This window comes from Quercus suber, unplaced genomic scaffold (genome assembly GCF_002906115.3).
Source record: "Quercus suber isolate HL8 unplaced genomic scaffold, Cork oak 2.0 scaffold_2, whole genome shotgun sequence".
NCBI lineage: Eukaryota > Viridiplantae > Streptophyta > Magnoliopsida > Fagales > Fagaceae > Quercus > Quercus suber.
The window spans coordinates 3,608,401-3,633,702 of record NW_027069469.1 but is presented as its reverse complement, the minus strand read 5'-3'; the positions used below and the strand labels follow the sequence as shown (position 1 = coordinate 3,633,702).

Here is a 25,302-nt window from a genome sequence, read left to right as displayed (position 1 = left end):
TTCTTTTTGTGAACTTTTTCAATAAAATAATGATGTATATATTGTCATTCAGCTAAACGTACAAACTGTCATGTAATAATGGTTTTTTTTAAATAATTTTTTGTTTGTTGAATGTCACGTTATAATAGGTTTTTTTTTCCCTTTTTCCTGAATATCATAATACAGTGATTATGCATTAGCATCAGAATACCAAAAAAGTTATATTTTAGGAGAAATTGTATTTTACCCACCTGTGGTTTGACCCATTTTAATAGTGCCTATCCGTGGTTTAAAATTTATCACTTAACCTACCTGAGGTGACCTCCGTTAGACCGTCATTACCCACCTCTCCCTTTTCACCATTAAAAATAGGGGTAAATGTGTCTTTTTATTATATTTTATGTCTTTCTCCTCTTTTCTCTCCTTCTTCTTCTTCTTCTTCACAATCAAACCCCATAAATGTATATGGAATGATGCATTTAACATTCTTACCCAATGCCCACTACAACTGCCAAATATACTTTTACAATGACAAGAAAACCAATACACATACAGTTACAAACAAACCCACAAATCCATGTGAACATACACCCACAGATTTGCTAGCCTTCCATTGCTAAATCCAAAAATTATCTACATAATTCTTCATAAAACAATCACAAAATAAAATACAAAAATTAAGAATAAATGGTATCCACTAGTTTGCTAGATTCTATCTTTACCCTAGGCTTTCTCTCTCTAAAACTCTAACCCCTTCTCTTTTGCTGGGTTCTCTAAAAAAACAAACCTAGATTTGCAAGTAAAAAAAAAAAATCTGCAAAAAAATCTGCAAAAAAAAAAACCCTAGCAATCTAGCAAATTCAACACCATAGCCAGCTCATTGAACAAACAATATAGGCATGTATTACCTAGGAGCAACTGAGCCATGCCTTCATTCAGATTCCAAAGAAGGAAGAACGGCTGGCTTTCTTATTGCTGTACGGATGACATTGAGGGCAGTCACACAAGTGGTTTCCTGCTTTTCAGGAAAAGAGGAAGATAAATCTCCAAAAGCTATTGCGCTTTTTGTCGTGGCTATAGTAGGATCAAGAAAAGGCTCTAGCATCTCCACAAGAAAAAGAATCTTGTGCTTGACTTCCTGAAAGAACCACAGGTAGAGTCATACAATTCTAACCATATATGCCCACTACATAGGAGGTGCTTAGCTATAAAGCTACCAAAAGCCAAAAAATCTAGTAGCAATTTGCTAAGCACAGTGATTGCCAACCAGACACTGAGGGGTTTTTTGCCAAAACATTCAGTCCAGATGCACAGCCCAAAACCCTAGATCGGGAAGAAAAAAAAAAAACAAGAAAAACGACACGTGAGATCGGCTAAGCAAAGCAACAACATGATTGTCTAGATCAGCTGAGATCGAAGCAACAGAGAGCGGTGGATTGGTGGATTCAAATTTTCTGGGGTTAATGGATTTATGGGTTCTTTTTGTTTTCCCTTGCTATTTGGGTTTGTAACTTAAAATGTTATATATATATATATATATATATATATATGTATGTATATATTTTTACAGCAAGATTTGATGTATATTGTTGGTAGTATATACATCAAGAGGGAACCATTATTGTGTTGATTGAACAAGATTCGGGTCATGAAATGGAATTTGGGTTTAAAGATTTGATTTCTAAGATAGTGAGAGAGAGTTCGGTCCTTTTCTTAGGGTTCTAATTTTGGCTTATATAATGAAGAGGATTTTCTAACGGAAAGAATAGAGGTGGGTAACAGGGGTCTAATGGAGGCCACCTCAAGTGGGTTAAGTGACAACTTTTAAATCACGGATGAGCATTGTTAAAATGGGCTAAACCACAGGTGGGTTAAGTGCAATTTCCCCTAAATTTTACTATCTCAAACACCACTTTATCAATTTTATAAATTTATTTTGTAACTCACTTTACATCTCAGTTTCTATTTTTAGACACAATTCATTAAAATAAAATAAACTACCCAATTAGATAATAATATAAAACAACTATTCACACTTCTCTCTCTCTATCAAACCCACAACCAGCAATCACCACCACTTCTGGCAACCCACCAAAGCTAGCAACCACCTACTAAAAAAAAAACCACAGCACCAGCCACTACCAGCATTACCACCATTGAGTCAAAACAACCCATAAACCACCAGCCACCACCACTACAAAATTGACACACCACAAACCCAAAAATTTAAACAAAATTTCCATACCCACTAAGCCACAAACAACCATCGAGATCCATACTCACTACCACTGCCAAACCCATTAACGAACCACCAGCCCCTACCGCCAATCATACACCACCATTACCAATTAGCAAACACCCAACATACCCTTCAGTTTTGAGATGTGAACAAAGAGGAAGGAAATGGATTAGTGTGCTTGGCTGGGTTTAGTTGAAAATGAGAGAGCAAATATGGGTTCGTGACTCATGAGAGAGAGTGTGTGTGAAGGGAAAAATGGGTAGAAGGTTTAGAGGCTGGGTTGAGCAATGGCAGCCCAGAAACGACCATCGATCAAAGCAGAGACCCACGTGCCCAGAAACGACCATCAATCTTCAAGCCGCTGCCGCCTTTAGTCCTTAAGCCTCTACCATTACCATCGCCACTAAGAGAGACTTAACTGAGCTGTTAAGATGGGAGAGAGGAAAGCAACGGAAACGTTAGGCAAGAAAGAGGTAGAGAAAAGGGAGCGAAAGAGAGGGAGAGTTAGAGCCTATTTGGATGAGGGTGTTTTTGGATCATATCACTCAATTTCCATAATTGAGTTCTCAAAACACGTGGGTCCCACAAAAAAATTCTTGTTGGCTTGATTTTTAACTCTTGTTTCCATCACTCAAAACTCAAAATTTTGAGTTAGAGTGATGGAAATAGGAAACAAGAAATGAGTGTTTTCAGTTTTTGAGAATTGAGTTTCAATGGCATTTTTGTAAAATTAAGCAAAGAATGAGACCCACCCGTATGACTTGTCTCATCAAGTAACGTCTCTCTCCCTGTTCTTCTTTGTCTCTTCTCCTCCTTCATTTTTTTTTTCTTTTACCCAGAGCTCTCTCTTCTCACTGACCCTTCATTGCTCCTCCACAAGCCATTGCCACCACACCAGTCGTCACCATCACAAGCAACCACCAAATCGAGCCTTCGTTTTTTTTCTCTCTCTCTTTCCTCCCTTTGCCAAATCAGTTTCTCTCTCAGGCGTTTTTTCTCTCTCTCATCCCTTTTGCCAAATCGTCACCATCATGAGCAACCACCATGAGATCAGTTCAAGCTCAGCCCAGATCGATTCATCTCTGTGTCTAATTTCATGATTCGAGTCTCCGATCTAAGCCCACAATCTCAAGTTAATGAAGGGCAAGGCGTAAAATGGCTTCTTTAGAAACAAATGTGTTAAATGGGTATTGAGGGTACGAATCTGAAATTGAAAAAAGAAAGAAGATAAAAAAGAAGAAGAGAACCTATTGATGTGGGAGACGACGGCAGAGCGGCGTGGGTTTCACTGATTTGTGCTCACTGCCCCTGAGCACGATCTCGATTCAGCAGAGGGCGAGGCATACAATTTCAATGCTAGAAAGAGGTGTGTTAAGTGGGTCTTGTGGGTAGGAAACTGAAATTGAAAAATGAAGGAAGATCGAAAACTAGAAGAGGACCTGTTCTGTTGTGCTTCTGTGTTGATGTGGGAGGCGAGGGAAGAGAAGAAGTGGTTTTCTGATGGGATGAAATGAAGTTGAGAAAAAAAAAAAAAAAAAGAACCTAGACGCGCAGGTAGGAAACGGTTTCACCACTGTGTAGTGTCAGTGGGTAGGGTCCACAACTTTAGCAAAAAAATTGAGTTAAAAAGATGAGTTATGTGATTGGGTTTTTAAACCAAACAGGAGTTTTGGGATTTTTCAGTGAAAGTGGGATTTGAGAATTGAGTGATGAGTTTTGAGTTTTAATTATGAGTTTTGGAAACTGAGTTAAGAAAACTGAGTGATGGGAAAACCAAATAGACCCTTAATATTTTTTTATTAAAGAGGAGAGAGAAAATTACTGTATATAATAAAATATTATATTTAGTTTTAAGAACCTGCTATAGCAAGGTTGTGCATATACAATATTACTATAGCCGGTTGGTATAAAATTTTAAGAATAGTAACTGAAATGTTGCAAGCTTTTAAGGAGTTGGGTTGAAAAATAGTAACTAGGGGATATTTACAACCCCCAATGCTAGTACTCTAAGAGTTGGGTTACACTTCTCAAAAAATAAAAATAAAAAGAGTTGGGTTGCAAAATAGCAACTGGGGCAGGGGCGGAGGCACGTACAGGGGTGGGGGGGCCATGGCCCCCCAAAATTTTAAAATTTTTTAAAATATATATACAATTATTTTTATGTTTTCAAAATTTAGTCTAAAAAATAAGAGTTGGCCCCCCTCAAATATTTGAATTAGTCCAATAATACTCTTAAAAAAAATAATTGGTCTAATAGTTATAAAGATATAACTTTATTTTTCGCAATTCTATTTTTTATTGTAAAATGTGCTTTTATATCTGTTAAATATTTGATATAATTTGGTATCAAACATGTTTAAATCTATATTTTTCAACCCGTTATGTGACGATTAACAAGTCATTGACTCATTAAAAAAATTTTGTCACTAAAACTACACATGAAATGTGTCTTTAGTTGCCATATAATGTGTTAAAGTAAGGTAGCTTTAAATATGTTTGGAGCCTAACTTATTTTTCCAAGTTTTGGATCATTCATGTTTTTGAAAATTTCATTAGTTCAATTGAAAGATTTTTTTACTTACTTTAGCATAAAATTTGATAATTTGTGTTTAAAATAAATTTTTTTAAGATTTTGACTATGAAAATAGAAAAAATGAATTTTTTTTATGAAAGATCGCCGTCAAAAATAATTTTGATTGAAAATATTAAAAAATATTTTTTTTTTGGTTGGGTGTGTGTATATATATATATATAACTTATCAAATAAAAAAGTGTGTATATATATGTGTGTATATATAATAAAAAGTGCACGTGTGTGTATATATGTGTGTGTAGGTGTGGAAGTTGTCTTAATAAATATGTTAGCGTCGCAACTTGGCCCCCCCAAACAAAAATTCCTGGCTCCGCCCCTGAACTGGGGGATGTTTACACCCTCAATGCTAGTGCTCTTAATGATTACGTGACGTCCATTTCTTTCATTGTGATTGTGTTGTGTAGTGTCATAACGTTTTGTAACTATGTATATGTTTATATAATTTGTACGTAACTCCTCAAAAAAAGTTGCACGTAAATCCATCTTCTTCTTCTATCCTGTGCTCTTTTGGAGACCATATTTACTTGAAAATGACTTGATGTGGGTACCATTGATTTATCGAGGTGAAAGAGGTATTAAGGGTTGTGTAGGAGGTCTTTTGGCCAAGGAACAATGAAATATCTAAGACATATATTCCCCCAAATATCATTGTGGGGGGAAATTAGTATTTTTTTTTTCTTAAATTAAAGTGATGATGGCCAAGAGTTTTGAAACTTAACTAGTAGTTCATGATATTTATAACAAAAATGTTTATGATTTAAATTTGTTTATGCCATTGTTATAACTATTGAATTGTTAAAAAAAAGGGAAAAAAAAAAAAAGAAAAGAAAGAAAGAGAGGATGTTTCAACTTTCAAGCCCGCCATTGGTGACAATTTTATAAGGCTAAGAATTTATCTTTTCCTATATAAAAATAGGGAAATGCTAACAAGTAATTTTGTTTTGTATGTTCAATTTCCCACCTACACACTTTGTCCTAGGAACGCACATTAATGTTCATTCTCTCTCCTAGTCTTTGCATCTACTATTTACAATAACTTCCATGTTAAAGACTCTAATTTCAAGTTCCTATGCAAATCTTATCTCCTAGACTAGCTTCCTTACCCACATTCTTCCATGAATTTGATTATACTATGTGTGTGTTTGGGCTAGGATTAAAAATTAAAATGATTTCACTATTTAGTTTATTTTTGCTACTATTTATGGCCCCACTACACTTTTTGGGACTATTCATGAGCCCCACTGCACTATCTCAACTAACTTTTACCTTTATCTATAATATTTTAAGAATTTCAACAAAATAAACAGTATCCAAACGCACCTTATATATCTTATCTCCTAGTCTTTACAAGGTGCATGCTGCCACTCTTTGCTAAACCCGAGCGTCCATGTAGTGTATTGCTTACAATAAACACTCTAACTTAACTCCTGCCTACTTTCACAGCATTTGAGGATCAATGTAGCACTCTATTAGTAGGAGACACTCCTATGTGTATTTATAGTAGATCCATTTATAATAAGATGACTACATTTTAGTTTAACGGTTAACCTTCTTAAACAACGTACCCCTTTTTTTTGCTATGTGACAAATTGTGAACAAATTATATGATACTAAACACATACACATTGAATGCCTTATAACATGCTCATGAAAAGGTTAATATCCTTTACTCATAATCAAAATAGTTTTCATTATATGTGATAAAAAAAAACAATAATAATATCATTATAAAAGAATTCAAGATTCAAACATTAACTCACAGACATAAAATAGTTATTTTAAGCCAACAAAATCACGTAAGCGAATATAATAATCTACTAATTGACTATTTGGATTCAACATTTTATACTTGCGTTCAACATTTGCGTTTTAATCCAGCTAGGACCTACACTACAGTAGACAAAAGATAAACGCTGAGATGAAAAGAGCTAAAATGCAAGAATGAAATTTGAGACGCACTGACTTATTTTTTACCTTCGTGTTCTAGGAAGAACATGACTATTCATCTTCTTGAAACCCAGCAAACCCATCAACTGAAAAGATCAAAACAGTGAAACCAAAACCATATGAATCAAACCCATCAAACGGATCAACCCATCAACCGGAGCAATTGATCAAACGAATCTATCCATTGCTAATCAACCCATCAAACCCATCAAATCAATCAAACGATCAAACCTAGCAATTGATCAAACGGATCTACCTATTGCCAATCAACCCATCAAACCTACTACCGATCAACCCATCCACCACCATTGAGGGAACTCGATCTTCGCGAACGTCAAATTGGGTCGTCTTCCTCGACTCCTTGCCGGCGTCGGACCGATGTAGGTCTTCCTCGTGAATTTCTCTAGTGGACGTGGACCTCTCTTCTCGAAGACACAGGCACTCGAGTGGGTGAGGAGTGAAAAAAAAAAAAAAAAAAAAAAAAAAAAAAAAAAAAAAAAAAAAAAAAAAAAAAAAACGCAACTTTCAGCTGAGCTAGAGTACTTAGACCTAAAGATATCAGCTACTGTTTTTCACTTATTTGCTACAGTGTTTTTAGTTTTTAGCAAAATAAATTGTATCCAAATAGACCCTAAACTAAAATTTGTGTGTTTTTTTCCCCTAAATTAATAAGAAACTTTATTACCCAAAGGAGATTGAGTGACCATTTATTATAGTTTATTTTCAGCTATTTGAAAATTGAATCCTCTGAAAAATAGAAAACTCTACATAAAAAGATAAAAGTTTTAAAAAGTTATACTTAAAAAAATGTGATTTCAAAACACTTTACCAAGTGAACTTTGGAGGGCCAAGCCCAAGCCCATCTCTTTCCCCATATGGCCATATTCCAACACAAAGGTGGGGAATGGATATGAACGGATGGGAATTGGCCCCATATCTTTACAAGAAAGGGGCCAATGGGGAAAAAGGAGCTGCGTGAAAGTTAATAAGTTAAAAGTACATGTCAGTTTGACGACACTTGTTTGGAATCTTTGGATACCCTCAGATTTTTTAATTTTCCCGCTCATAATCTTGCTGCTTGGGCCCTCGAACAGGTCCGAACCCATCTCTTCAATGAGTGGGTTTTTTCCCCTCCATCGAATAGAGATGGTTTGGGCCTGACAAGTCTTTTGCAGGCTAGTTAAAAAAATTCTGTAAAAATAAAAAAAGAAGGAAAGGAAAATAATATATGGAATTTTTTTCTTTAGGGCATGGTTTATACCTAGTGTATTAGTGCGGTGAACATGGGACACGTATATCTAATGTGTTTAAAGCATTTTCAGTAGATTAGGCAAATTTTTATACTGTTTGAAAAATGAATAGTAACTTTTACCTTTTAACTACCTACTTTTTCAAATACACTTTTCAGTAAATTCTCGATCTCATTATCTATCTCATTTAAATATTATTTCTTTATTAATTATTTATTCTTTTTTTAACAACTACACATCTTTCAACATTTTTTTTTGTTCAATACCTGATTATTGTAATAGAAAAAAAAAACATTTGAAGAATGAACAATAGCCCATTAGACTTGATGAGCTACTGTTCATGAGCTAAAAAAAAATTCTTAGTATAGAGAGTCCATTGGAGACCTATTTTGTGGGTTTATTCTCTATAGTAGAGAGGATTTTGTGTTTACCTCTCCTGTTGAAGATGCTCTTAGTGCAGTTGATGCACCGGACACAATCTAAGTCCTCTTCTTTACACAAAAATGGTTGAGAATAGAGGGAGTTTGAATACTAAATGCCAGGATATTGTCAAACAATGCTACATACACAAAAAATATTTGACTACATTTTTTACACCAATTGATTATAAAAAATTAAAAAAAAAAAAAAAAAAATAAAAAAAAAAAAAGATAATTACAATACAACCTAGTAGCTTAGAAGTAATTTGTGCATAAAAAGTTACCTTACCGTGTGTCACAAGGTTAATTTTTCACTAACACCCTCATTTCTCATGCCATCATCAGCAACACATAATGCTCCTACCAGCGTGGCACGCATATCAATAACAAGCTAAGAAAAGAAATACGAAATTGGTTTACAGAATATTCCAATAACCTGTAGGTCTGTAACCATATCCCTGCAGAAACGGCACCGTTGCCATTGCCAACAATAATGGAACTTTCTAATAATCTCATAAGTCATGACTCATGCACATTACCATAAAACGAAAAAACGATGTCGTTCTAGGCGATGCACACACGCTTAAATTTTTGTAGCTTATCAGACACAGACACGGAGGCTTCGGTCTCAGTTTCTCTCTGAAACTCCATGGATTCGAATTCAAAAGCTTCAAATTCTCAAAACCCTAAACCCCAAATTCCACAGCCAATCAAAGACAGAGATTTCTTGAACCACCTCGAAGCCTATCTCGCAAAGCGCGATGGCGTGGACAAGCTCCTCAAGATTTCTCGTTACGCCACGAAGATAATTCTGTCCTCTTCGGCTCTCCCCGAAACCCTAACCCTAACTGGCCGACTCAGGAGCTTCGAGTCCAGCGTGGGACTGAGTCGCAAGGCCTTCCGACTCGGCAAGTTCGTTCAGGACGTGAACGCTTTGAGAAACTCCCATTTCTATTCGAAACAAGATCTCTTGCTCTCCCTCATTGCCTATGGAGGCGAGGGCTTCTACTATTTCGTCGAACAGTTTGTTTGGCTATCGAAATCGGGTTTGATCGATGCCAAACACTCGCGGAGATTCCAAAAGGTCAGTGCTTGGGCTGAGTTCATTGGGTACATAGGCAGCATCTCCTTGAAATTCAGGGATTTGAAGGGACTTATCGAGGACGAGGCGTGTTTGGAAACGAGCATTGAGATTTCGGTTGTGAGTGGAATTGGGTGCAATGAAGAGGAACGGAAATTGAAGAAGATAAAGGAGAAGAAGGTAATGAAGAAGCTCTCAATCGTTCAAGATTTCGCTGATGGGTTAATGGCTTTGGCCGATATTCGTGACGGGAAAGGCAGGCTTTCGGCTCCGTTTGTGCTCTCGTGTGCTGGTCTTATATCGGCTCTGATTAGTACTCACAAGAATTGGATTTCTTGCTGAGTTTGGTGGCCTCGAATTTTTTTTTTTTTTTTTTTTTTAATGAGGTATGATTGCTGGGCATTTGGGTTTTTCTTACATTGTTATGTGGATTTTGAATTCCAGGATTGTTAATGCAATGCCCACAATTTATTTACCGATGAATAAAACTGTCACAGATAGTGGATCGTTATAATTTTGTATTATTCAATAAATTAAAAGGTGTAGCTGAGATGGTGCAGAGCTTTTAGGTTCTAGTTAGCTCAGCTGTAATTGGATGGAAGAAAAGAATTTGAAATGGAAAATGTCATATTAATTCCTTTGTTTTGTTTTTTAGTTTTCGTTTTTTTGGGACATTAGAGAAACATGTTTTAGTTATAGCTACAAGAGTAGAATAGTAAGGTAAACAATTCTCACATTGTCTCTCTTTCTTCCTCCAAGTTCTTCTCGTGTTAAAAAAAAAAAGATGTACCCAATGCACAAAACTCCAAATTCTGTGGAGTCTAGGGAAGCTGGCTGGTAGACAGCCTTGCCGCCATATTTTTGGAGAGGTTGATTCTCGGACTTGAACATGCATGTGCTACATTGGGTGGAAGGCACTTGACATCTCTTGGGAGATGTTGATTCCTGAACTCAAATGCATGCTGCTTCAGGTAGAAGGCACTAGCAATCGCATCAAGACCTGACTCTCAAGGTCTTCTCATATTATAATGCTATATTCTTTAAAATATTTTTCACTCCAATATCTTTCTCTTCCAGCTTAATATAGTATGGTTATTTGATTATTTAAGATAAATTGTGATTCAGAAAATTGTAGAAGGTGGAACCATGGAAGGCTTTTTAAGCAACTAGATGGCGACCCCCCCCCCCCCCCCCCAAAAAAAAAAAAAAACTAGATGGTGTCCAATTCCAATTGGGCGGTTGCCTTGGGAGGTTTCTGCACTCACTATTCAGTGGATTCTTCAGTTCTTCCAAGATCTTGTTCTGTTGATGAGTTCAAAGTATTTGTCTTATGTTGAATACCTTATCTAGAAATGAAGCGTCTAACATCTTTATTCTGTTAATGAGTTGCAATTTGCAAAGCATTCGTTTTATGTTGAATACCTTATCTAGAAATGAAGGCTTTTTTTTTTTTTTTTTTTTGAGATAATCTGAAAAAAGAAATGAAGGCTTTTTCAACAGGATCATTCTCTCCTCTCCAAATGTTGCACAAATTTTTATTTTTATTTTTATTTTTTTGGGGTGGGGTAGGATTTCGATTATTTCATTTGTGTTAAGCAGGCTACTGCATTACATAGATATGGCTACATGGCACTCAGATCTGAACAAGAGCTCAGTTCAAATTTTCGGTTCAATGCTGTTATTGCTCTCTAATTATTAATTGAAGCCTAGCAGGCACATTTGCTTCACCTAATAATTTTGCAAAGAAGTGAAAGCATCTTAGATTGAGATCACAGAGTTTGGATGTTGGCATTTATGCTGCATCCACATTCTATAATATCTTTTGCTGGATACTTGTGTCTTTGCCTCTATCACACTGCATTTGTAGTATTTAATTCTCAACCTATATAGGTTGAGTTGAGTCTGCACCTAACTTAGCTTAACCTAGGATTCTTGTTCAGCTTGACTGATTAAAGATGAAATTTAAGGTTGGTCCTCTCCTATACATTCAGGCAGACTTCTAGAGTTGCTGCCCTGTTGATTCTATCACTAGTTTCCCTGACCTTCCCATGGTTGTTGCTACATTAGAGCCTTGCCTTTGGAAGTTGCTGCTGCTAATGAAACATGATTATTTAAACTGGACTAACTGTATATCTGTTTGCTTGCTCTGTTCCCTTTGCAGTTGGCACAATTAGCAGTCTTTCAACATTTCAATTCTAGTACTCATCACTGTTCCCTTGGCTCTGGTGATAAAGAGGTGGGCTGGGGTGAGATTTGATTTGAATCTTGCTAATTGAAAACAAAAATATTTTATAATCTTAAGGTGAAAATCCAAATTCTGATTAGTGAGACTGCAATACATGTAACTTAAGTGAGGAATTGTAAAGGCAATGCACTCGTCCTGTAGTACTTGTCTACTTGATAAAGAACTGTTTCCTGTATATGTAGACACTCTTGGAAACATGTAACTTAAGTGAGGAATTGTCTAAATGTACTAATATTTGAAAATGATTTTAATAATTTATCATGTGCATCAATGATTGTCTTGTCTTGCCAAGCATACATCCATGTTGTCAGTACTGGTAATGTTCATCTCTCAAAGTGGACAAACATATGCTTCCATAGTTTCTTCCATCAATAATGTCTGCTCTTCTATGATGGCGGATTGAGATCAGGTGCAATACCCTAGCATTGAAGGGTGGAGATTGAACGTTAAATTTGTGAAGGAAATGGTGCAATTGCATGGTGTAATTGCTTTTAACAATTGCACCTGATCTCAATCCGTGCATTCATGCTTTTTTTTCTTTTCTTCTCTGTTATGCTCCCCTACTTTTGGCCATTTCATTTTAGAGCCACTCAATAATCACTTATGCTTTTAACCATGTCGCATCTTTATTTAATAGTCATGTGATTTGTTTAAATAATTTAATGAGTTATGTGATTTAATAGATAGTGTATCAACCCGATTTGGAGGAAATCTTTATCCTTTTGAACCGGTCAAAATTATGGTACCTGAAGAGCAGCAGGGGAACCGAGGAAAGACTATTTTCTGGGTCCGGGTCATTTTTCAAGTTTTCTGAGCCTTTCTCAGATTGGGTTGTTTCTCAGTTTTCTGAGCTGTTCCTTTTCACAATGGGCTTTTTACTTGTCAAAAGCGTCAGCCCAAGGCATTACTAAGCTGTGCATTATAGCCTTCTCCAGTTTGTCGCTATTGGGCCTATTGGCACTTAAAATGCAAAACCTTCTTTTAGCGGTTTACTTGTTTGTGAAATTTTGTAGAAATTAGAAAGTACAGTTAATGTGAAATTGCAAATGAGTTTTTCTCCAAACAATTAGGTTCAAGAAGTCGGCTAGATGTGGAAGGAAATACAATAGTTTAAGGAAAAAGTTAACAAATACTTTAAAGACATTGGTTTATGAAGTATTTTTAAGAAATTTTTTTATGAAAAAATAAAAAAGCAAGTAATTTGTTTAACATCTGTTTATATTTCTTATTAAAGTAGTATTAAAATTAAAATGATCTATTAATAAATGCTCTAAAAGTACTTATTAACTAGTTCTTTTTATCATGAAACTCCTAAAATCCTAACTACGAAAAGTTAAATGGTTTAGACATTGACGACATAACAAAACTTGAACCGTTCATTTAACCATATTGGGATTTTAATTCGGCTATGGATTTATTCCTTTACTCTAATAACAACTCGATGCTCTATAGTATCACAATTACAATTAAAGCACTCGCCTATGATCAAGGTTGGTGAAGGCGTGAAGCAATACACCACATTTGCATTAGTGAATACTCCATTAAAACAAGTCACCATTGAATGATTTGAAAAGCAAAGTTTAATACTAAAAGAAAGAATTGATTCCTTTGTAATTCCCAGACGTCAAAGTCACAAACACAACAGAATGAAAAGCCAAAATTATGGTACAAGCGTGGAATGTAACAGCTTGGGATGAGTTGTTGTCTTGTTTGGGGAATAAAATTATATCAATTTTTTTCAACTTTTTATAAAAAAATTCTTAAAATGGTTTATTAATATGTCTTGAGAGATGTGTTAGTAAAACTCTTATAACAAAGTTGTTAATAATTACTGAAAAATGAAAATAAGTCAATATCAGTGAGAAGAATAGAGGCAGTCAGAAAGTTTGATGCCAAAATACCCGCCTGACATGCACCATGGTGAAAAAAGATTCGCTCAGTTCCATAAGGTGGATGTGTCCCTTTCAATCACGATCCTTAAATCTTATCTAAGACGAACAAAGATTAAGCGAAGCCCACTTTAGTGAGCCAAGTTTTATCCCTTTTTACCGGTTGTTTTGTTTGTAGTGATTTGAAAGGTCTATTGTTTAAAATTTTAATGGAAAATTTTGGTGCCACAACTTACGCATGGGCGATGGTGAGTTGTGATTAGTGGAGAAGTGTTCTTACATGGACCTACCATTATCTCTCTCCTAACCACAACTTGCCACATGAGCGAGTTGTGACGTAAATTGTGCCACAAATTGTAACACCAGTATTACTCAATTTTAATGGATGACGTTAAAGACTTTTGGCAATTTTTTTATGGTAAAAAGTAGGTAGATTGTGAGGAAAATGAGAACTAGGGTTACAATCACGATTCACAAGCATGAGCACCACAAATTGATTTAATTACTCTGGTCAATAGCTTATTTGAACTTTGTTTATCTTTGTGCTTAGTGTCATATATTTTATTTACAATCAATCATAAACTCACGAAAAGTAGGAAGGTTGCAATAGCCAATGACGAGCATAAATTAGTATATTATGAATTGATCATCTACAATATTTTTAACTAATTTGTTGAGCTAACTCCAAAATCAAACTTTGTTGTTATTAACTTATTTGACCAAGTACACAAAAAATTGATTAGTGTGATCTGATTATAAAGAGCTATCATTAGAAGCGGACGCTATAAATTAAAACTTTTTCTTATTAAAAAAAAAAGACTAGGTACAATTTTATAAAGTGCACGTTACTTTTACCCAATTTATTTCTTAAACTAACCCAAAAATACAAGAAGATACTTATCAATTGCTTTAAAAAAAAATCCTATTAAATATTTCTTATCATAATAGAATTCATGATAGTATAGTATGGTATAGTACCCATCACATGAGATAAGGAGCGATGTGCAAGCAAGCAACACTGTCTGGATTAGCATTTTAGATGCGAAAATAGCGTCACAACTCACAAGAATATATTGGCAATAGAAATTTTATAGAATATCCCTTATAGCTCTCAAGATTGTGACTTTCAATTGGTCCCAGGATTGGGTTTACACACTTGGCATCCTTCTTTGTTTTTCTGACCATCCCCAACAAACCTAAATTCACAAATTAAAACACAATTGGTCCCAGGATTGGGTTTACACACTTGGCGCCCCATGATTCTAATTTTTATGCTTTTCCCAGATCTACCATCTAACCAAATCGCTATCCAGTTATTTATTAGGGAGTTTTATTTTTGTCTTTTCCGAAAACCCAAAAAAAATAAAAAATGGAAACCGAACTCAAAGATCTAAAATCCCAACCGTCACAACAGCCACCGCCGCAGCCGCCACCGCTACAACCTACAGTGACAAACGACGACGTTCCGCTCCTTAAAAACTCCGAAACCCACCACAGCCACAACAGCAGCAGCAGCAACAGCAACAGCAACGTCAGCGGCGACAACCTCGACGAACTCGAGAAGAAATTCGCAGCCTACGTTCGGCATGACGTGTACGGCAGAATGGGACGTGGCGAGCTCCCGTTGGGCGAGAAGTTCCTCCTCGGCATCGCGCTGGTCACGCTCGTTCCCGTGCGCGTGGTTTTGGCGACGACTCTGCTGGTCTTGTATTACCTGATTTGCAGGATTTGCACGCTGTTCTCGGCTCCGAATCGAGAAGATGGGCAAGAAGATTACGCTCACATGGGTGGGTGGAGAAGAACCGTGATTGTTCAGTGTGGGAGGTCACTCTCTAGAGCTATGCTTTTCGTTTTTGGATTCTATTGGATCAAAGAGACTTATCGAATTCCTGACTCCATAGCTCAGGTAACCAAATCCTTAATTCCCAATGGTACCATATGTTGTTACTTTCTTTTACTATGGTATTTTATCGTCTATGAATCCTCGACAGATTAATCAGACTTTTATTGTGGGCCCTTTTATTTTCCGCTACAACCTACAGTGACAAACGACGACGTTCCGCTCCTTAAAAACTCCGAAACCCACCACAGCCACAACAGCAGCAGCAGCAACAGCAACGTCAGCGGCGACAACCTCGACGAACTCGAGAAGAAATTCGCAGCCTACGTTCGGCATGACGTGTACGGCAGAATGGGACGTGGCGAGCTCCCGTTGGGCGAGAAGTTCCTCCTCGGCATCGCGCTGGTCACGCTCGTTCCCGTGCGCGTGGTTTTGGCGACGACTCTGCTGGTCTTGTATTACCTGATTTGCAGGATTTGCACGCTGTTCTCGGCTCCGAATCGAGAAGATGGGCAAGAAGATTACGCTCACATGGGTGGGTGGAGAAGAACCGTGATTGTTCAGTGTGGGAGGTCACTCTCTAGAGCTATGCTTTTCGTTTTTGGATTCTATTGGATCAAAGAGACTTATCGAATTCCTGACTCCATAGCTCAGGTAACCAAATCCTTAATTCCCAATGGTACCATATGTTGTTACTTTCTTTTACTATGGTATTTTATCGTCTATGAATCCTCGACAGATTAATCAGACTTTTATTGTGGGCCCTTTTATTTTATTTTTTCTTTTACTTGAATGACACTTATCGCAAAAAATGATTTATACATTTATTTATTATGTTATTAAAGCGGCACTAATCATATTTATTGTCACGTTAATTTAGTTTTTTGCAGTAAAATTGGCAGTAGTTGTTGTCGGTTAATGCTAGTTTAGATTGGGTGTGTTTTGGGTTTTGATTGGGTTCACCAAGGATTTGTGTGGTATAATATTTGTTTCTCTTTTTTACTTATTTCCAAAATTTTGGTTTGTTTTCTGTTTTGAATGGGCAGGGGAAAGAGGAGTCTGAAGAGCCTGAAAGGCCTGGGGCAATTATATCAAACCATGTGTCGTATATTGATATATTGTACCACATGCATTCTTCGTTCCCGAGCTTTGTTGCTAAGGTTTCTTGTTCATTTCACATGTTACATGGAACACGGATTGCTTAAATGTGTATGCCTCTACTTTTGATTTGGATTTGTCAAACTGACACATTTCTTTTCTGAATCTGTTTATTGTAATCCTCGATTTCATTTCTAAAGCGATCAGTGGGTAAACTTCCTCTAGTAGGCATCATAAGGTTAGTTGACTTCCATGTTAAATAGCTTTCCTAAGTCTTCTGTCTTGTAATCGTTACATAATGTTACCGTTGAATGGTTTAGTGTAAATATCGTGTAGTTAACTATAATAACAACTAAAAAAACGAATACCATTAAATTCTGTATATCCTATGATAAACAATTTTGAAATAGATTGTGATTCTTTGATGTTTTGAGTAATTAAAGCTAAATTGAATTGGTTTTGCTATTATGATATGTAGAGTAGGAATTCCTTTTGTCTAATTTATTCTAGGAATGTCTCTCATTGGATTTGAGAAGAGAACAAACACAAGAGCTGTTGCTTGACATTCTTCCATGTGATTATTTTCTTTTCATCTTCAAACCCATAAACTGTCATTAAAAAAAACATGATATTATATTTCTTCCAGGCTGGTCACATTCTTTTAATGTAAACTGTAATATTAATCACTTGATTATATGCGCAGCATGTGTTCTTAAGGAAGATAACATGCTTGTCCTTCCTTCTTTGTCTTTGTCTTTTTATATAATGGTTAATTTTATTGAGCGTGTGCTCAAGATTTGTGCCATCTTTTATTACTAGCTTGCTCTCTAAATTTTTTTGTTAGTTGCTTTGCTTTTGTCAAGTATTGACTTTTTTTAACTTTGATGTTTGTGATATTTTTGGTATCACTCGGATAACATGCTTGGGTTAGACTGGGTTTTGAATTCTAATGGCATGTTTTTTGCAGCAAGTGCCTCGGTTGTGTTTATGTTCAGCGGGAATCCAAGTCATCAGACTTCAAGGGTGTTTCAGGTACAACAATATAGATGCCTATGTTCTTGACTCTTATTCTGTAAATTGGTTGATACTTACATTACTCAACTCTTCTGCCACTTTCTTAGTGTTTGATTTTATTTCGAGGCACATTTTTAAAGTTTGGTAACTACACATCTTGATAATATTTGCATCAATATGAATCAAGCTGAAAACTCCAGTTTATCACTTGCTGCTTTTGATATACATGTTCTCCATATTATTGCTACAAGGCCACAGATATTAGCTCACTCTTGGAAAAAGTTTTCAGGTTGTTATTGAAGACATCTGCATAAAATTTTTAGAGGATATTTTTTGGGTGACTGTAGTTTTTGGCTAGGCTTAACACAGGATGTGAGGGGGAGGAGGGGGGCGAGGGCGAGGGTGAGGAGGAAGAATAAAAAAAAGGGAAGGTGCAGAATGCCCTCATTTTCAATCAGCAGCCTGCCTCTCCTTTGGTGGTTTGTTTATTTCAGGAAAAAGGGAAAATGCAAGGATCTAACTTTGAAGCAATCTTATTTTTATTTTCATGTTAAGTGACTTGTGAAAAAAGGCTATATGTGACGACAAGAGGAGAGATACAAACACTTTACAAAAATTGCTTATAAAAACTTATAACAACAATAAGAACAAAGCCTTAGTCCCAAAACTATGGGGTTGACTATCGGTCCTCAAAAAAACTTATTGGGGTTTACTTGTATTCTCCGATGCAATGTGTTGCTAGCTGGGGTTGCCCTAATTTGTATTTTTATAGGATTTTTTCATGACAAGTGACTAATTTTTACACTAGACATCAAAATTGTTCTTCTATTTTGGAGTTTCTTACTTCCCTTAGAATTGCCCCTTAAGTTGTTTTTTATATCTTTGTTGTTTTTTGTTGCTGTTTTTTTGCGCTCACCATCAGGAACACCTTGTACTTGCTGTTTTCGCTTTTTCTTCATGATTAATACGATTCTTATTACTTATCAAAAAAAAAAAAGACATCAACCTACAGCAACATTCCTTTACCTAGGCTTGGGGACCAGCTATGAACTAAAAATAAATTAATATGCCATAATATTTGGCCTTTTAACTGTACTTACGTGGTTAACTAATTGGTATCAGTTCAGTATTTGAACCCTTTATCAGTCATGCTTATACATGTATGTATTTCCCTTTTACCTTCTTAATGCAAACCTAGATGTGTTTGTCACTTGCCCAGGGGTATCCTAGCGAGTTCCTACCTTCCTTTTATGTATGTCTTTGCTATACTTTTCCCATAAGAATAGGATCTTGTTGCCTACCCTGTCTATTAGGGAAAAAGAAGAATTCACTTTTTTATAATTCTATTACACCCTGCAACCCCCGGGGGAGCCTGTGTGAGTGTGTGTGGGGCAAGATCTGAGTTGCTCTCTGTCCAAGCTCAACACCAGAACTATCTTTTTTAATGGTTGAGAAAATACACACAAACACATCCACTAAGCTAGTACACCTAGAGCAATATGTCTTCACTATTACTGTATTGAGTTTATATATGTTTCTGCTGATTGTAATTCCTTGGTGCTTGCAGGAGTTGTGATTGAAAGAGTTAGAGAAGCTTATCAAAACAAATCTGCTCCAATGATGATGCTCTTCCCAGGTAATCAATTTTTTATACTGTATATTGTTATCCATGTGATTCTGCCCTTTTTTTTTTTTGGGGGGGAAAATTTCTGCCTGATTTTTGCTGTGATTTCATAAATTTCATGGCATGTAGCTTCATAATTTCTTGAGAAGACCAAGGTTATCAATAAGTTGCATTCAATTGCAAGATAGAGTTATACTTTTATCAAATAATGTACTTTTAGGAAATTTTCTAACTCAAAAGGCTTCCCCCAATAGGCTGTAAGAATGAGGTGGAGGTTGAGGACTTGGGTTCAAGATCCCCTTGGTGAGTGTGTAACTTACCATTAATTAAAAAAATAAGTACTTCAGAGAAAAGAAATTTTGAATTAGAACCTTTGAAAAATTGTATTTCTGTTGTGAACATATAATAATAGGGGCATGTAATTCTCCCATTGTGGCAGCTTCTTTAGCTGGTAAACAGTAGCTAATTTCTGGACTGAAAAGCCACCATATTCTTTAGCTTTTAGCTTAAACAATGGAAGTGTGATATTTTCACATTTTCTTGAGTTCTTTGTGTAGTGCTTGTATACTTCCTGTATTCTTGGGTTGCACTCTTTGCACTTATTTAATTAGATTTGTTTACTTAAGGGGGGAAAAAACAATGGAAGTGCCAATACCATGTGTAGTATACTATATGATCAAATAACTGTCTCTTGGGTCACACTGAAGTCTCTTTGGTCCATTAAGAGTGTCGATGGTTTACAACCCGCTTGTTTGGATCTACAACATTAGGATATATTATGCATATATTTGCCCTGATTACTGTTTAGTGTTTACTGTGTTTTAATTCCTCTTTTTCAATTTATTTGCAGAAGGCACAACTACAAATGGAGACTACCTTCTGCCATTCAAGACAGGTGCATTTTTATCGACAGTGCCGGTGCGTCCTGTGATTTTAAGGTATCCTTACAGAAGATTCAGTCCTGCCTGGGATTCAATATCTGGGGTGAGTGCTTCTTAAGCTCAAGTTGTATAACCTTTAACAAATTTAGATAATGAAAGCTAGTTTGATACTCTTTCCCAAAATTTCAGTTCACTTGAAAAGGCTCAATGTTTTAGGAGAGTATAAGAAACGCATTCAGCATTTAAATTACAGTTTGCTCTATGTTCACTTGAAAAGGCTCATCATCGTGAATAGAGTAAACCTTTTTATTTTTAATAAAATTCTATTTCTTATCATTTTTTTTTTTTGAGAGTATAATGATAGCATTCAACATGTTAATAATAATAATTAAATGGTAATGTGTGATGTGAGCAAAAGTTACTCTGACTTTTGATCATGGGCAGTAATTTTGGGACACTGCAAAAAAAAAGAAATGTGCAAACTAATCTAGGGATGGAGGAGTGTATGTTAAGCATCTCCTTTTCCCCCCATTTAGTATGAATATAAATACTTTTAATCTAGGAAGCACGGGTGCGTTTTGAGACTCGGGTGCGGGTGCGGGTACGGGTGCGAGACTCGGCAATTTTTAAAAAAGGTGGGTGCGGGTGCGGCGGGACTCGGCAATTAAAAAATTATTAAAATTATTTTTATTTATATTTTTAATATATTACTAAGTATATTTTTAAAACAATGGAAGTGCCAATACCATGTGTAGTATACTATATGATCAAATAACTGTCTCTTGGGTCACACTGAAGTCTCTTTGGTCCATTAAGAGTGTCGATGGTTTACAACCCGCTTGTTTGGATCTACAACATTAGGATATATTATGCATATATTTGCCCTGATTACTGTTTAGTGTTTACTGTGTTTTAATTCCTCTTTTTCAATTTATTTGCAGAAGGCACAACTACAAATGGAGACTACCTTCTGCCATTCAAGACAGGTGCATTTTTATCGACAGTGCCGGTGCGTCCGGTGATTTTAAGGTATCCTTACAGAAGATTCAGTCCTGCCTGGGATTCAATATCTGGGGTGAGTGCTTCTTAAGCTCAAGTTGTATAACCTTTAACAAATTTAGATAATGAAAGCTAGTTTGATACTCTTTCCCAAAATTTCAGTTCACTTGAAAAGGCTCAATGTTTTAGGAGAGTATAAGAAATGCATTCAGCATTTAAATTACAGTTTGCTCTATGTTCACTTGAAAAGGCTCATCATCGTGAATAGAGTAAACCTTTTTATTTTTAATAAAATTCTATTTCTTATCATTTTTTTTTTTTTGGAGAGTATAATGATAGCATTCAACATGTTAATAATAATAAATAAATGGTAATGTGTGATGTGAGAAAAAGTTACTCTGACTTTTGATCATGGGCAGTAATTTTGGGACACTCCAAAAAAAAAGAAATGTGCGAACTAATCTAGGGATGGAGGAGTGTATGTTAAGCATCTCCTTTTCCCCCCGTTTAGTATGAATATAAATACTTTTAATACAAATAATGTAGCTTCAGATATAATAGAATGGAAGAAAAGAAATACATTTTCTTTATCAAAAAAAGAAAAGAAATACATGTGACCAACTCTAATTAATCTATTGAGGGTCCATAGCCGACCCCAAAAATTTGGGATTAATGCTTGTTGTTGTAATACAAATACTGTAGCAGAAATACCAGGCCCTCCCACAACCAGACAATGGCCCTTGTGAAGTTCCCCAATTAGGTGGTACCAGCAGTTGTTAATGATCCTTTACAAATAGTGTAAATGCTATAAATAGAAAAACCCAATATATTTTGTAATAAACATAGGCCTAAAATAATGTTCATGATTGTTCTAAGGGGGCTTGTTGTTTGCTTATTGTAGATTGTGTGTCTGAGTTATTTTATTTCCAGTTTAGGCCCGGGAGTTCCAAGTCAATGGCATTGATGTAATTGTCAGCTTGAAAAGTTATCTGCCAAGAGCTTACTAAATTCTAGGTTTATACGAGATAAGTTAGAGCTTAAGCTTGTTGCTCAAAAATTGTGAGTTGTCGCGAAAAAATCACAATTGGAGAACACAAGAAATTTTTTGAATGTTTTGTCTGTGATTAATTCCAATAGATATTTAACTCTTTGTATTTGTTATATACTAGCAAAGTACATAACTCATATCTGCATGTACTTGCAATGTTTCTATGGGCTAAAATTTTCTGAAGATGTTCTGTTTGTGGTAACTTTTTATGCTGGAAGTCTTAATATTGATGTGATTTTTATTTGCAGGTGAGACATGTCATTTATCTTCTCTGTCAATTTGTAAATCACTTAGAGGTGGTACGATTACCTATTTACTGCCCCTCACAGCAAGAAAAGGATGATCCAAAGCTTTATGCTAGTAATGTTAGAAGGTTGATGGCAAGTGAGGTATGCATTTCGAAATCAAACATTACATCTAGAGTTTTTGCTTGAGAATGTGACTGTTAGTCTCTATAGTCGGAGATATATTTTGATAAGGTGAGAATCGCTACTATGTTAGTCCAACTCGTAATCTCCCAAGCCGCAAAAAGGGCCAAATTTTGAAATTCATCCTTGTTTTTAAATGTTTAAGGTCCTTTCTTTTTGGGGAATCATCTCCTATTGATATTTACCAGTCCCTAATTGAAAGGGAATGTTAGGGCCTAAAATGCCCATGAGATAGATGGTATGGGCATAGCATTGTATGGTGAAAGTAAAATACATGACATAGTCATAGATAAGATTTTCTATATGCCCTATACAGTAAGTACTTTATATGTCCACAATCTACTTGGAATCTTGCTCAAACATTAAGTGGCTCTTATTCTCCAAACATTCTTACAGACTTACTTCAATAGATGAAGCTTGAACCATGAGAAATGTGTGTGGTTTTAACTATGTTAAGAAATAATTATATACAGTATCAAACTCATTTTGTAGAAAGTAAGAGTGTTTCCAAGCTTTTCAAATGCTTTGAAAAATCGTTTAATGAGAAGTAGCCCCATATGGTTGGGACCTGCATCTTGACCCCTGAGAATCAATGGTCTTAAGGTTTGAGGGGAACTATACTTCTGAGTTTAGCCATGTGGCTCATCAATGTTGTTTTGATGTATGCTAAGGTCAAATAAAAGGAAATTGATGTAGTATTGAATAATTAGAATTCAATAAGTGGTTACTGCATATGACTGGAAACTAGATTATTGCTTTGTGGACGTGAATAGGTTTCCAGTTATCAGGATTCCAAATAAAATGACTTCCTAATTTCTCCTGTTTCCTAGAATTTGAATTCTTTGATTACAAACATACGAAGGCCAAGATCAAGAATTAGTAGTAGTATGTGGATATAAATGGCAAAATAAGTCATCAAATGCAGATAGAGAATGGTGGGTAAATTAAATGTTCTGTTTCGGTCATATGTTGCAAGCTTTCCTATCACTAATTAAGGTAAGACAAAGAAATAGCTTTTGATAGTTACCATGGGCAGGGCGGAAGAGCTTTTGATAGATTATGCCATATGTTGGTTCTTAAATATGAACTGGCTCCTAAGGCACCTCTATCATATAATGACTACTATTATAGCATAAAACTGATGGCACCCATTTTTAATGTATTATTTGAGTGGGGGGCTCTGTACAGTTGGTAGTGCCGTTGTAGCTGTATCCTGTATATGGCCACTGATATTAACTGTCTTGTTGGTGCTACTGTATTTTGTGTGCAGGGTAATTTGATAATGTCAGATATTGGGCTGCCTGAGAAGCGAGTATATCATGCTGCCCTCAATGGTAATAATAGCCTGCCTAGTGTTTTGCATCAGAAAGACGATTGATAATTTCATGGCTTCGCTCCCAAATGATATCTTGTCCCAGTTGAGTTTCTTAGTTGGTACTTGCACATAAAGGCCCACGCATAGCAAGGGGTGCACTCACCCAAATGTTCACACATAGACATTGGTGTGCTGTTATCACCTTGTAACATTTTACAGGAAAAATATGGCCATTAAACATTGTTTTAACGTCCTCACCGAATCTCTTTTTGTCAAAGCATCCAATCTATAAAGAGTTACATGGGTTTATGTTGGGGTCAGAAACTCAATGTGTTAAAATGTCCTGAATCATCTCTTTCGTGTGCCTGCAGGTTTGTTATCCCAATGCTAATTCGGATTCGCCATCTGTATAATGGTTGAATGATTCTATTATTTATAGGGGAAAAAAAATGAATTGAAAATTTATACAGAAAATCAACGTGTCGAGAAAATCAACGTGTCAAGCGAGTATTAATATTCTACTATCAGTTTGACATGTACTCATCCAATTTTTGAATGCTGCCTCGGAGCAAGAGTGGCATATTCTAAAGCAGGCCTTTCGGACGTTTCAACATTTTGTGGGGTTTATTGGGAGGTTATGGAAGGTTATTGCTGCTGCTGAATGTTGTTCTATGTTAAAAATGAGCGGGGTTTGTTTTCAAGGGACTGAGCTGGTCTCACAATTTGCCCCAATTAAAGTTCTCTTCGTATATCAAAATGGCAATTATCGATTCTTTTTAACTTGTTCGTTGTAATTCATTGGCTCCGGCCTACATATTCTTTTTGGTTTGATGATATCATGTATGCCTAATTAGTATACATACAATCACATCAACTTCAACTTTAACACATTTGTAATTGTTCTAATTTAACTAAATAATAATTCAAATCAATTTTCCTCATGTTTGTTTTAAATCAAATTTCCAATTCCATGGTCCAAGAGATGGGACTCTAAAAAAAGGTTAATTCTTATCACACACTCACTGTCGTAAATGCTCTCATTTGATTTCACAATTTTAATTAATATTGTGTTTACGTAAATTATTAAAAAAAAAAAAAAAAAAAAAAAAAAAAAAAAAAAAAAACACTAATGGTACATTCTATAATTGAGGGGCGAATTAATTTTTATTCTATAAGAGTGGCCTATTAATTATTTATTGATGTTTTATGAGATGTGACGTTTACTTATTTGGGTCAAAAGTAAAGAACTGCTCGTATAGCCTACTACTTAGGCAATTGGCTCTATAAATAAATCAAAGACAACGACTTCAGTCTTAATAAATTTGATCAGTAGCAAGATTCAAGCATTTTCATGAATCGTAGTGCTCAACTAAAGCATGGCTTTGCTTTTGCGTGCGGCACTGCGGCCATTTT

At 35.8% G+C, this 25,302-nt stretch overlaps 2 protein-coding genes across 2 annotated transcripts; both read left to right on the top strand.

Moving 5' to 3' along the window:
• The first annotated feature begins 8,917 nt into the window (after window positions 1-8,917).
• Window positions 8,918-10,145, top strand: LOC112012138 (peroxisomal membrane protein 11A). The gene has a single exon (XM_024044520.2). The coding sequence runs from the start codon at window positions 9,077-9,079 to the stop codon at window positions 9,848-9,850; it is 774 nt and encodes a 257-aa protein (XP_023900288.2). The 5' UTR covers window positions 8,918-9,076; the 3' UTR covers window positions 9,851-10,145.
• Window positions 10,146-14,643: 4,498 nt separating this feature from the next.
• LOC112012134 (lysophospholipid acyltransferase LPEAT1) lies at window positions 14,644-24,213 on the top strand. Its single transcript, XM_065763201.1, is given in 8 exon segments — window positions 14,644-15,585; window positions 16,536-16,642; window positions 16,781-16,818; window positions 17,548-17,612; window positions 19,162-19,230; window positions 20,069-20,202; window positions 22,395-22,535; window positions 23,845-24,213. Coding segments are annotated over 8 exon segments (1,236 nt in total). The 5' UTR covers window positions 14,644-15,011; the 3' UTR covers window positions 23,953-24,213.
• Window positions 24,214-25,302: the final 1,089 nt, after the last annotated feature.